Below are 13,900 nucleotides of genomic sequence, written 5' to 3' on the forward strand. Positions count from 1 at the left end.
TAATCAGAAAGAGTAAAAAACTATAGAGTGGACCGGTGGGCTTTAGCATTACATTAGATTGATGCTTCTTCCTCCTGCCCGCTCACTATCAATGAGAGGAGCCTTATAATTTATTTGTTTTCCTAATACGTTCATGTTTCTTATAATCCTGGTAATATTATTTATGTGAAATATTGAGTGGGTTCAGTTATTTGAGGTAGTATTGACTAATGGCATTAGGAAGATACTTACAAATATATAGTAAAAGATATTTTTTATGCTTTTATTCGTCTGTGATCAACTTTTATTTTTAACATATTATTTAGGCAAGTTTATGTACTAGAATCACGGTTTAAATTGGTCTAATGTTCCTCCTAAACGATGTTCTTCGTAGTTTTGCTATATACCTATGTGAGTACGTTATAATACACAAAAGCTAATAAATGACTTTATAATTTCAGCCATGGTTGGAGCTAATTCATCAGTTATAATAATAATAATACGGACATTTCTCCGCAACTCGACGACAAGCGCCTATTTTGCGTGAGAGAGGGAGGTGGGGGAAACCAACTAAAACTGAAACCACCCGAGCTCCTCCATGAAGCCAAGCAGCTTATTCATTTATACTGATGATATTATAATGTTGCCGACTTCAACTGCACCTGCCATGTCAGAACTGGCAAAAACTTGAGAGGCACTCTACAATACAATGTAAATAAATGTAAGTATGTTTGATGTATGTAGGGGCATTGGTGAGCAATGAGCATGCTTAATTTGCATTTGCATTATGTATTTGCTCTATAAGTCTTCATGGTATAAATATAGAAAGGGTCAAGCAATGTAAATACCTTGGGCACATGCTTACCGATGACCAAAACAAAGAGCCAATATGCTGGCTTGTAGATTTGCTCGTTGTACTTAGTAAAAACGTTAAAATAATATTTTTTTAAAGCATACTGTACTTTATTGTTATTTAAACTAATACACGAGTAGTCTATAAGCCAAATTTTACGGATCAACCGCTAAAAGCTCTTCGCGTTCTGTATAATAATAATTTAATTAATGTATTTATTTATTTATTGTCTCATCTCATAATGCTTTCAGATTGCTGTTGGGACTGCCACGATTCTGCATTTCTCCCGGGATGTATTCACAGACCAACACAGGTGATTAAAATAATATCGTTGATCGTTATCTGCCAGTTATTACTATTATTATAATAATATAAATATTTATATCTACATAAATATAAATATACTTTTGCAACCGGAACACATAAAAATAGACATAAGACAGTACTGTAAAAATTTTACCGTTGGTACTGAACTGTAAAATTTCCGTTTATTATTTACCTTTCGGTATATTATATTAATTAAATAAATCAGCTTTGTCAGCTGTCTGTTGTCCGACAAATTAATTCGAAACTCCGAATGAATCACCATGCTCTGTGACCTGTGTCTGTCTATTTTGTCAATACAGATTGCAGACCCCTCGTTAATCTCTACGCGTCTACGTAGGTACAGCAGATAGGTGTCTGCTGTTATGAAAACAATATTCATTGTATTACGTCTCATGATGTTTGCCCGTGAGTATTATAAATTTGATTATAAATTCTATGATGAAATACTGTACGATACTTACATATTATATGGCTATAAATTATAATACGTAAGCTGCGATCAAATGGTTAGGACTAGTTTTTTTTTTTTTTATAAAAGTCTTTAGATTTTTATTTTTTAATGTAGATTTAACAAATCTATTCCAATCGAAGTACGTGCAAATATTTTGATATTTCTATAACGTAGTTAGAATAATTGAAGCTCGATTTTGATTTTAGCACACTTGTAAGTGTATATGACGTAGGTATAGATATTTTTTAATGTTGGATACTTTAATTTTGTTCTATTATGGAAGTCTATATAAAACACTTTACCAACCTTCTTTATTAAAAACTATATTTGATTTGATTTTATATCTCAATTAATATAATATGTATATTAGCAATAGTTATGTGTGACGTCATAGCGCTAGAGGTGTCAGAGCTTGCGTGCGCGCCGGTTTCCTCAACTTACTCGGCCAGTGAAATTAGTGAAAATGAAAACGGGGAAATAACGCGGGAAAGTGATTTATTAAATCAACCAAAAATTACCTCATCACTTGGAAAATTTGTGGCTTTATTTATTATTGTGGTTAACCTACTTTCGGTTGTTGTTATTAATTATGGGTATACCTAGAGAAAAATAAATTGGGTCTTTATTACAAAAAATATAATATGGAATATATGGTTACCTGTACAAATATATGGTAGAAAAAATTAAAATTTTAAAATATTAGATACTAAGTACTAACTATTCTTCCTCTCAAGACGAGTCTTCTTCCTCTTCCTCTTATACATTAGTATTATCTAATACATTTTTATAAAAAATACTTTTTCTAGACAAATAATTAAATAATTTGAATATTTACGTTTTCATCAACAAAAACAATTACCTAATACGTTTGTTTTTTCCGTCATGCAAATATTTCACTTTCTGCATCACGCAACACATCATTTCGTTGGTAAATAATATTACAATGTGTTGATTCATAGTTTTCATTTCATTCATATTATTTAAAACATTTATTGATAAAATTACAAAAATACTAAAAATGACACTATAAAAAGAGTATAACCATTAAAATTAAACTAGTTGAAAGAGTATATTAAACTATTTTAACTACCGAAGCAAACAAATATATTACAAAAAAAAACGGATTCCAAAACAACTGATTAAAATATAAGCCACTAAAAACACCTTAGATTTATAACTAGTATATCTATGTATAAAAAGTACTGATATTAGAACAAAATTATCTAGCCGTTTGATATTTAGAGTTCCTTTGTGTTCACTCATTTTGTGATTAAAAAGTGTTCAGATTATAAAATTGCTTCCTTTGTTAGCTTCCATCACCTATACATATAATATAGTAATTAGTAATGCTTACATTACACTCATGGATATGTAATATTTGACTATAGTATTTTTTGATGCACCTCTACTTAAATAGATGTAGGGTGGGGATCATAGTAGGGATAGATGACGTCTTCTTCAGAAAAAACTATTGCACTTAATTTTTCTAATGTGTTTCATGACCTATGTTCTTGTTGATAGTTACATCTTTCTAAAATTACCCAAATTCATTCAGCAATTATGATAAAATTCAAAAGACAGACGGATACATATTTAACATTGCATAGCTAATATAAAAGCTTCTCAGTTTTCACTCCAAATCGAAAGTACACTAAAATAAATAATATATTTGTTTAACCTATGTTAATGACCCCTGGCCGTAAGTACGCATTAAGTTTTTATTACCGAAAGGTAATAAAAACTTAATGCGTACAAGACACAAGAGCGAAGCGATTTAAAGGCCCAAGATAACGATTTAATAGTTGCATGGATGCATGGTAATAAAATGGTTCGGAAATTGGTTACAATTACGTCGGTCCGAACCTGTGGGAACGGATTTACATAGCATAATTAGATATACAGGTGCTACGTGCACGTTCAGAATTGTTATTCGTTCGGCTAGACTTTTTTAGAAGCGCCTTTGATATGAAACACTGCACTTGAAAGTTTGAAGGCTTTTTAGACGGTTCTCAATTATTTTTGAGCAAATGCTGTGTACCTATATGTTTTTATTTACTTTTTCCAGATTAGATACAACATATTAATATGTAGTGCATTGAATTTCGGACACTTTCGGATGTGGGAAAATTTCGGAAAATTGTGAATACCACTTTAGAGCATCGCTTTATCGTAAGGATCGTGAAGGAATGGCATGGCGATATATAGGTTTGATAATATTAACATACATATTTGCTTAATCAATCACTAGTTACGTATTAATAATTTAACAAATATGTATTTACTCCGTCGCGTCGTGGATTTACCCCAATGCACCTTAATATATTGAACTAAAATTTAGTTTTTTAAATTTAAGAAGGAAGATTTAGTTACTAAATCTTCCTTCTTCAAGATACATTATTTTACTGGGTTAGAAGTAACATTCTATAGTTATACAAGTAACTAATTTATCTTGTAATCTTGTGTAAGGTGCACATACAATTATTATGAATGGTACAATACAATTTGCAGTTAATAATTTTGAGAAAACTATTTGTCCGTTTTGAAAGGATCTCTGAAAACCTAGTACATATAAGAAATTATACTACATATCAAAACAAAGTACTTGTGATACTTCGTTGATTTTGAAAAATATAATAAAATACAATAATATTTAAAATTCTAACGAATAGGTACTTCCAGGTAGGTACTTACATATTTCGCGGACAATCCATACTAATATTATAAATGCGAAAGTAACTCTGTCTGTCTGTTACTCAATCACGCCTTAACTACTGAACCAATTTGCATGAAATTTGGTATAGAGATATTTTGATACCTGAGAAAGGACATAGGCTAATTTTTACCTCGGGAGATAGGATAGGTTTTATCCCGGAAATCCCACGGGAACGGGAAATATGCGGGTTTTTCTTTGACTGCGCGGGCGATGCCGCGGGTGGAAAGCTAGTAAAAATATAAAACGTAAGACCATTAAGATATGTGTCTCTGTTTCAAAGACATTCATTAGTATCGGTTTATTAAAGACATTATAATGTAACGGAACAATGCCATATATTACGACTAATCACTGCATTTAATGTTAACAATGTATCAATATGAACAGCGATACATCATGGTAAGGATGGTAGAAAGTGGGAAGTGCGCATAATTAATGTATGTACACATTAGTGTTTAATTTCGTAAGTTATATATACAAATGATATAATACTGTAGTAGGTTATAGTTATACAGGCAGGGATAGGTACATAATGTAAGAAATAAATTGAGGGTGTGTTTTGTATTCGATCGAAAGGAACAATGTTACTAGATAGCGCTAATATTGCTAGATAGTGAGGTTTCACAGGTCAACAATATGAAAGGCTACATTGTTCGTATTCCCTTTGAAAACAGAAATTATATCCTACACAATAGTCAAAGCTAATTTCTATGTCGTATCGCCAACGTTAGTGACAAGTAAAATTACATCAAACAAGGCAAATAACCGTATTATTTAATCCAATTACTGTCGTTTGAAGTACGACTATTACGCGATTTCTTCTAGTGTGAAAATCATAAATGTGACAAACAATAAAAGCATATTTACGTAGAACGTTGTAGGATATAAACTATAAAGACATAAACAATCCGTACTTATATTTATTTTTCATAGATAAACAGCTATAGATATATTGTTATTAATAGGGAAGATATAATATATGCTATAATGTGTGTATTTAATGACCATTGTTATATATAATATATATTCGTCGTAATTATTTTAATAATTTAAAACGATTCTTCTATTCGTTTCACCTAAATATACTTATATTATGTTTCAGATTAACAACCCAAATCAAGATGACGAATCAAAAGGAAAACTGTTAAAAAAGATCCAGACTCCAGATATAAAATGGTAATGTAATCAGATGTAAGTTATAATTCTATTCTAAAAACTACATCCAATATTTAAGTCGTCTTTTAGTTAGCTTTATAGCTTTCAGTTTATGTTGAAAGCTTTTAGTTTTGACACATCCATTAAAACATACAAGTAGATACAAAAATTATTTACTTACTTTTAAAATTATCTAACGTTTTATTAGTTATTTATTTTATATTCCTAACAGCTATTAATATAAATAACAGTACCTATTTATAATAATTTAGTAACAAAACTAACGCTATACTAATACATTGAAGTATATTTTTTTTCAATAACAATTGATAGTTATTTTGAAAATATATTTTTTCTCACATCCCCAGATCTACTGAGCGACGCCTACTTGCACAAAGGAAGTCTAAATTACTTCTATACCAAATCCAATACCAACACATTTAGATATATTTAGGTACACCAAACTACTTGAAAATAAACAGCGCGCGCTAGAATGTGAAAATGTGAACTAAACACATCCTCCATACCGCCCCACATTCATCAGGAAGGCGATATTCCTAAATAAAAACATAACTATTCCTCGGCTTTACGAATTATAATTCTTATAAACTATAAAACAATTACAGCTTTCGTAGTTCATGTATTTCCGAATTGCGCTACGCAGTTACGTATAACTTCCGACCGGATTGTACATAACGCGTGTGTAATATTTGTTTTATAACTACTTATCCTAATTATTCGCTTCAATAAATGTAATACAAGCCCCTATAAAAGTAAATGTTAGAACAATTAGAAGTTAAGTATATGGAAGGGTAATGAGCATGCATTGTCTACTCGTTCTGTATTAAATTAAATCTTTTGTTTTTAAATTGTTCCCTCGACTCTACATATCTACGATTTTAATTTTTTGAGATACCTCACTTAATTTATAGTTAAAATTTAAATAACTCACATGTATTTTTACATGAATTAAATGGCATGAAGTTCAAGTCTTTCAAATCAAACAATACATACCGGTTCTAACATAATATATAATAATACAATTTGCTTAGACTGTTTGCTAATTGACTTATTCAATACATTTTAACAGTTCTATAGTTAATATTTACTGTCCTTCAACACTGTAATCTTAGCTCCAAATTTCCAAAATGTATAATGTTCACCGACTTAAATTCCTTCATGCATCTTCCCAAGGAACTACATTGTGAACAAAAAGAGATTATAAATAAATCTCATTAGAATATTATAATAAGAATCCTGAATCACACATATATAAAGATTAATAGAGCAATAATGTTACGCGTTTCGATTTCCTCGGTAACGAATTGTATATTGCTGTTATTACGTGATCGTGTTTTATGGTTGTCGACTGATGATATTTTGTGTTATTTTAATTATAAATTACACGTGGTTATTGATATGGGAAATATAGAGAAATGATAAAGAAAGATGTTTAGATCTAGCCTGTTATGTTATGGCTGTTAATATTACTTAAGATGAATATGTAAAGATCAGTATTTTAGGTGGAAATTCATGTTTTAGTTGCATATACGAAACTTTGTAACTGAGAAGCTATCTGTTGTGACATGTAAATGTTTAGATCTTTAATAACTGGTGATAATATGGTTTAAAGTAATAATTTATAATACCAAGTTTTTTAGTTAGGAAGTGTATTATAAATTGATGTTTATTTTATCATCTGCTGCTAAAATATGTATATCCACTCTTGTCTTAACCTTTTTAAACTCTCCCAATACTTATTATTTCATAATAAACAGTGTCAGAAAAATCTGTCAATCGGTGACCCACATGAAGATCAGCAGCATTGTATATTATGTTATACGATTTTTCATATCTTTTTTCACAGTATGCTCTACCGTGACTCTACCTGTGGACCACCGCTTGACAGTGGCAGTTTAAAGGTTAAAGATAATTTTAGCATTAGGTTACACTATTATAATCTTTTCCTTGTAAACAATCCGTGGCCACATATTCCTTTCGTAATGTGCGCTAACCCTGGCACTGAGCGGTAATGCGGATGCTCTCGTATCGCGTGCGCCCGCGCATGCAACGATATTTACCGAGCGACTCTCAGTCCTTATCACATTAATCATACTTAGATGCCGTCTAATAAACTCAACAACTATGTTCGATCATTAACTGCCTCGTTAAAGGAATAGCTTTTGGCTGGCGGGTATTTGAAAGGTTTATGATTATTATTTAGTAAGTATTATTTACGTATAGCAGAACACATGCGTTATTTAATCCATTTATAAGACTATTTACTAGGACGTATTAAGAAGAACACAACTTCCATTTATAAGAAAAACTAGCGGTCCGCCCCGGCTTCGCCCGTGGTACATATTTCGCAATAAAAGGTAGCCTATGTTCTTTCTCAGGGTCTAAAGATTATCTGTGCCAAATTTCATCAAAATCGGTCCAGTAGTTTATGCGTGAAAACCATACATACATACATACAAACCTTTCCTCTTTATAATATTATTAGTATACTAGCGGTCCGCCCCGGCTTCGCCCGTGGTACATGTTTACGTTTTCTCTACATAAGAACCATCCTCGTACTTCAAGGAATATAGTAAAAAAAAATTATCGAAATCGGTTCAGCCGTTCTCGAGTTATGCGCTTACCAACACATTTTGCGATTCATTTTTATATATAAGAAGATTAGTATAGATATAGATATTATGTGAAATGAAGATTCTTATTTCGGAATCGATGTCAGCTCGAAATTAAGGAGACACGATTGCTCTACAGGGAGAAAGAGCTTGTTGCTTTACAATTTAAATATTTTAATGTTAAACTGAATCTATCAACATGTTTGTAAACAGTTTTTTTTATCTTTTATTAATCTTAATCACTGGGAAAGAGTATGTATCAATATTTTTGGTAGAACTCGAAATTCAACCCGTACACAGAAAATATGTCATTTTAATAATACTGGCACCTTTTAATACCTTGTCTTATAAACTAGATTTTAAAATACTACTAGATAATCTGATATTTACTCTTTAATATACCTTCATAGAGTAAAAAAAGAATGGCTTTAAAATGCTTATTAAAACAGTTACCTATCTAATGAATACTTACATAAACACACCCTCTGCCTTGCTGCTCTTATACAATCACAGCTGATTAGGTACTAATTCACGCAATTATTTTATAAGACAGCAGTTAGGTAAACATTACAATAGTTATATATAATTGTTTATTTATAATATATCATAATAATAGGTAACTGAGGTAATGTAATTATGATAGAAAGATAAACAATAACAAATCCGTTACAACAGGGTGTATATAAAAGAATTTTCTACGATATTTTCTTCTAGTTCTTTCTAAGAGGAACTTTAGAAAAATATCTACAATAGGTATATTAGTAATGTATGTGTACTTGACACTCATATGGTTTATATTGTCATTTTCAGCATTATCTCTGTCCATTGCAGAGAAGCAGTGAGACGTACCTTAATTTAATTAGTAATGCTTATCAGAATACGACTGAAACATATTCTGTATTGTATTGATAGTATTTTGTTTTACCAAAATGTAAGTTAAATACTTGCATAATTATTAATGACGGAAAATTGATTGTTTGAAATGTACTTTATTTAATTGTGGTTATTTATTATTTGGTTCTACAAAGGAATAACCCGGGGTGAGGTTTTATACAAAATATTTTATTCGAAAAGACAAGCCTGAAGCTAATTCTTATAATGCTACACCAAGATGCTATAATACCATTAGGTACCATCTCTACAGCCTCTGATGTCGTGATACACTTTGGGAAGCTACACCAGTAAATCAAAACCCACTAAAGATGAACACAATTTGAAAACCCAAGGAGTGATGGCATTCATTCATGAAGACTGGACTCTTTCAGGCGTGAAAATGAATGTTATAAATGAACACGCGTAACGCAAATAATTATCATACGAGCTACAACACCGGTGCGGTGAAACGAGTGCAAAACGAATTGTTAGTCCCAAGTTCCGACAATAGTGGAAGGCGACAATGGATTGGATGAAATTGGTCGGTATCTCGCGTTGCTGTGACTGTGTTTGTGATTGTGATAAGTGTCGTGCCAAGTTTGTGGATTTAGGGTGCCAAATGCGTAATTGTTTCCGTAAATGAAGATGCAGGATTTTTTAATGTCCGCTCTGATACTTAAATGGGACTTGTGATAATGAACTGACCTAAATTATAATATTTTAAATTCACAGAAAAATCTGAATAATAACCATTGTCAGAGTAATCTCTATTTGACAAAGAGAAACTTAATTGATTTTAATAAATTAATTTATTTATATACTTTGTAATGTGGTCATTAAGTCATAATATTACATAGTAGGTTTAAAACAAGTAAAAGCCTGGAAGAGATCGCTGATAAGCGATAAGGTTGCCTTATGTGCTGTGAATGTTTCCTTTTCGTTTAGTATTATATTATTGTAAAATTTGTAATGGTACATAAAACTGTTAAATAAATAAATAAATAAATAAAAAGCAATACACTAAGAATGAAATTATAAAACAATCATGTTCTATATTTAGTGGCATAGTTAGAGAATTAAAACAAATTCAAACAAACGTGGGTATTAACAAATATTATGTTTAAATTAAAATTTTGAATTTAATTCAGTTATCTACTAAATTCCAATATCAGGTATCTATTATTTAAATAAAACAAGATTATGTTACCTTTGTAAAAGGTACAAAGGTTATCCTTTGTAATATCACCTTTTATAAATATATCCAATAGATTTCTTTACACAAATTCACAATATATTCAAAGCAACAACAAATATTTATGTAAATAAATTACTAAGAAAGCATATTTACATGGGACGTTGAACGGGACGGTGAAAGCTTTTGTCTAACAATTGTTATAATATTTTTCATGATGAAGGAAATTCTAAGTCGAATAATTTGAACCGAAGAAATAATATAACCACATTCACATTTTTTTTTTGTGTTTTTTTTTAACTTTGAAATAATGATGGATAACCACTGACTTACTAATACAGATAAGAGCTAGAAAATATGGTTTGAATACATAAGAAAGTAGATAGAAATTATGATAAAATCTTTTGACCCCCAAATCCTTATATTACATAGATAGATAAATTTAAATAATAATTAATTAATGTTTATTTTCTATTGTTACAGTTCGCTCTTCTTGTAGCTGTTGCGTCTGTCTCTATTCAGGCAGATGGACCTAAGTAAGTAACATTTATTTGTAGAAAAAATATACAATATGCAAATTTAACGTGTATTTAACATTTTATGTAAGAAATGCGAATTTATTTATGCTAAGCGAAGTTTAAATTCAGATGTGATGCATTGCGATCAATTATTTTTGGAAAATTTTTATTATACTCTCAAAATTGTACTCCTATAGAACTTTAATAGCAACTCTCACCTACAGAGACTTGTAAAAATTCAATACATTTCGGAAGGGTCCGTTAATTAATTCACACACAGAATTCACAAATGTAGTGACATAGACATAGACAATAGATATAGACATTACTCCCTGATTGAATTACGCAATGTCAATAAACTGAATACAACCTTTGATCTTTAAAATTAGATTGGCATTAGAAAACAAAACAATCCAAAACTTACCGATTCCGTTAAAGCCTTTGATATCAATATATTAATTAGTCATATAGAGAGTGTTTTATGAAAATATTTATCATTTATTATACATATTATTAATAATAAATTAATATCGTGTGATGGACGGTACTCGGCGCGACAGGGAAAGCCGCGCCGGTCCATTGACACTAGACGGAACAACGTGTAAAAACTAGCTGAGCACGCATGCGAACGCAACGACCATTACCTTTTACATATGCCTTCCGCATGTAAACATACTCTTACTTTTAGTACATATACATATATACAATCTAGTATAGTCAAGAATATCTTTGTATACCATCTCTAATTTTCTTTTGTTACAGAAAAAAAATACGCATACATCTACCACAGAAGGTGAAGCACATACACCACCATAAGAAAATATACATAACGAACCACCCTGCGTCCTCACAATATGCCCCGGCCTACATGCCGAGCGCGGAAGGATCAGTGGCGGTACCGACCAGCGTGTTGCCGGGAATGAACCACCTCATGCCCATTAATGATATATATGATGACCACCAGGATCGAGTACCGAACCTTTCATCTGCCGCTTCCCATCTGCTACCTCTGTACCATGCCAGAGGGTATTATGGTCCAACGCACACTGAAATCGAAGAACAAGAATATGATCTGTCACCTTCAGAGCCTTCGGACAATTTTGCACCGTCAGGGTTTTCCGCCCCAGCTGTCCCGATCGGGTCAGGTCACCCACCTAAACGTGTTAAAATTATTAAACTTAATGAGCCCCCACGGAAAAAGGTAGTCAAGAAAAGCAAACCGAAACGGCTTCCAGCTCGACGCAGACCAGCCCCGGCGGCACCTTTGATAGAAGGCGAGCATCCAGTTTCCCCATTCCATGAACAGTTTTATTCCGATGTTGATGGTTCAGCAACAATCAGAAAAGTAAGAAAACCTCCAAGAGTTGAAAAAATTATCGATGGTGACACTGAACACATACACACTTATAGCGAAGAACATATTCACAAAGTACTTTTTGATGGAAATTCAAAAATACCGAACTTAGTTGGAGTTGATCCTATAGCTGCTTTGCCAGCCTATGCGAGACCAGCTCCGGCCTATCCATTTAAGGGCGCTCAAGCAATTTTTGCCATTCCCAGACATCCATTTGCAGGTTTGGCAGCTTTGGGCACAATGGCGTCTCCTGCACACTTTGAATACGCTGCCTATAATCCACGAGAGGTAACCCATGATCACATATATCATGATCACGGAGAAATACCTTCAGGTCTTGATATAACAAAAGATCCAATGAGCTTGCCTCCGAAAGTATCATATAATGGGCAAGGTATAAGATTAAGCACACTTAAAAATTTAGCTAAAGCTAAAGCAGCAAAATATAAGAAGCCAATAAAGCCTGTATCAAACGATTACTCTTACTATGAAGGAATATTCACAGATAATAATCGACAGAAAAAAATACCAAGGCCCTCAATCACACCAAGCGGTTTTGAAGCAACAGCTGAAGAGGGTAGTTATAGATCTCTATCTGACTTAACGTTTAAAAATAGTAACACTAAACCACGGAACCAAGTGACTTTTTACGGAAAATCACCAAACGAATTTAGATCATCAAGTGCCTCGTCACCTTTTAGTGTGTCTTCATCGGTCGTGCATGATTACAAGCCAAATAATTTTGTAAATGCTGCATCTGCTCCAGGAAGTTCGTCGAAATTTAAAGACCCATTCGTAAATTTTAAAGATAACTACGCTAACAACTTTGAATATGACACATTCGCATCTTCCTCATCTAATTTTTTCGCATCAGAAGACAAAAATGATAGCGGGAGCTTTACGTTATCACCTCATAAGGAAAAAAAGAAGTCAGTATCAACTCAAAACATGAGTTTTAGGGGTAAGGATCATGTTACCTACATAAATCATTTGGGAAGCGACCCAGCTATGATTAATGATGGCACTCCAACTGCTTTAGATAATCTAGATTTATTTGATCAGCCATCATCATCAAATGTAGTCACACCTACTCCTTTAACACACAAGTCTTCGTCTCCTATACATGATATTGTTTCGTATTTGAATTCGAAGTCGATACAAGATCAACCGATAAGTTTGCCCGAAGCATCGAATAATAATTTTCAGTACGCGGAAGCTCCTAGTCAATCTACTACACCAACTTCAGTAGCGACTGTTCCAACTCAAACTAATCAGTATAACCATCAAAATAAAGATACTACGGAAAATCAAGTGTCAGAATCAAGAGACGCCAAAAATATAAGAGAGGAAAATATTCACCCATACAGTCAAAACAACAATCCCACAACAGTGAGAGGCAAACTTAAATATGGTGACAAACTCTAGTGATATGGACCATTAAATTATTATTATTAGAATAAGTGGTAGTTTAAAAAGAACGTGATCTTAGCTCTACTCGTGCCTGAAATTATAATTCTAGTGTGATAATAATGTTTCGTAACTTAATGCTGAAATAACTTATTTATTGAAATCGAGTATTCATTGTTTCCTGTAAATAATATACCACATAATGGAATTCATGCATTTTATACGAATTCTTAGAAGATATAAGTAAAAAAATTTAAACTAAAAGTTGGACTTGACTTATTTCAATACCATTTTTGGCGCCTACGACAACAAAATAGCACTTATGCATAACAACCAGTTTATGATAACATAATATGTAGTAAGGTATGTAAATATTTTATAGATTAAAAAAATATCCATCGTAGAACCTACAACCTTACTAGGTTGTAGGTTTTACTTACTTTAC

At 32.0% G+C, this 13,900-nt stretch overlaps 1 protein-coding gene and 1 long non-coding RNA gene across 2 annotated transcripts; both read left to right on the plus strand.

The window, feature by feature from the left end:
• The first annotated feature begins 432 nt into the window (after nucleotides 1-432).
• LOC149491076 (uncharacterized) lies at nucleotides 433-5,914 on the plus strand. The gene is made up of 4 exons (XR_016317103.1): nucleotides 433-700; nucleotides 1,084-1,145; nucleotides 5,426-5,499; nucleotides 5,847-5,914. It is a non-coding gene; the product is annotated as an uncharacterized LOC149491076 (long non-coding RNA).
• Nucleotides 5,915-9,365: 3,451 nt separating this feature from the next.
• On the plus strand, nucleotides 9,366-13,719 carry LOC149491077 (uncharacterized). The gene is made up of 3 exons (XM_089699769.1): nucleotides 9,366-9,525; nucleotides 10,660-10,712; nucleotides 11,457-13,719. The coding sequence occupies exons 1-3, from the start codon at nucleotides 9,508-9,510 to the stop codon at nucleotides 13,471-13,473; spliced, it is 2,088 nt and encodes a 695-aa protein (XP_089555895.1). The 5' UTR covers nucleotides 9,366-9,507; the 3' UTR covers nucleotides 13,474-13,719.
• Nucleotides 13,720-13,900: the final 181 nt, after the last annotated feature.

Source organism: Colias philodice, chromosome 1 (assembly GCF_061535455.1).
Source record: "Colias philodice isolate Cphi_HAF_F1 chromosome 1, ilColPhil1 Martin Lab GWU primary, whole genome shotgun sequence".
Lineage (NCBI taxonomy): Eukaryota > Metazoa > Arthropoda > Insecta > Lepidoptera > Pieridae > Colias > Colias philodice.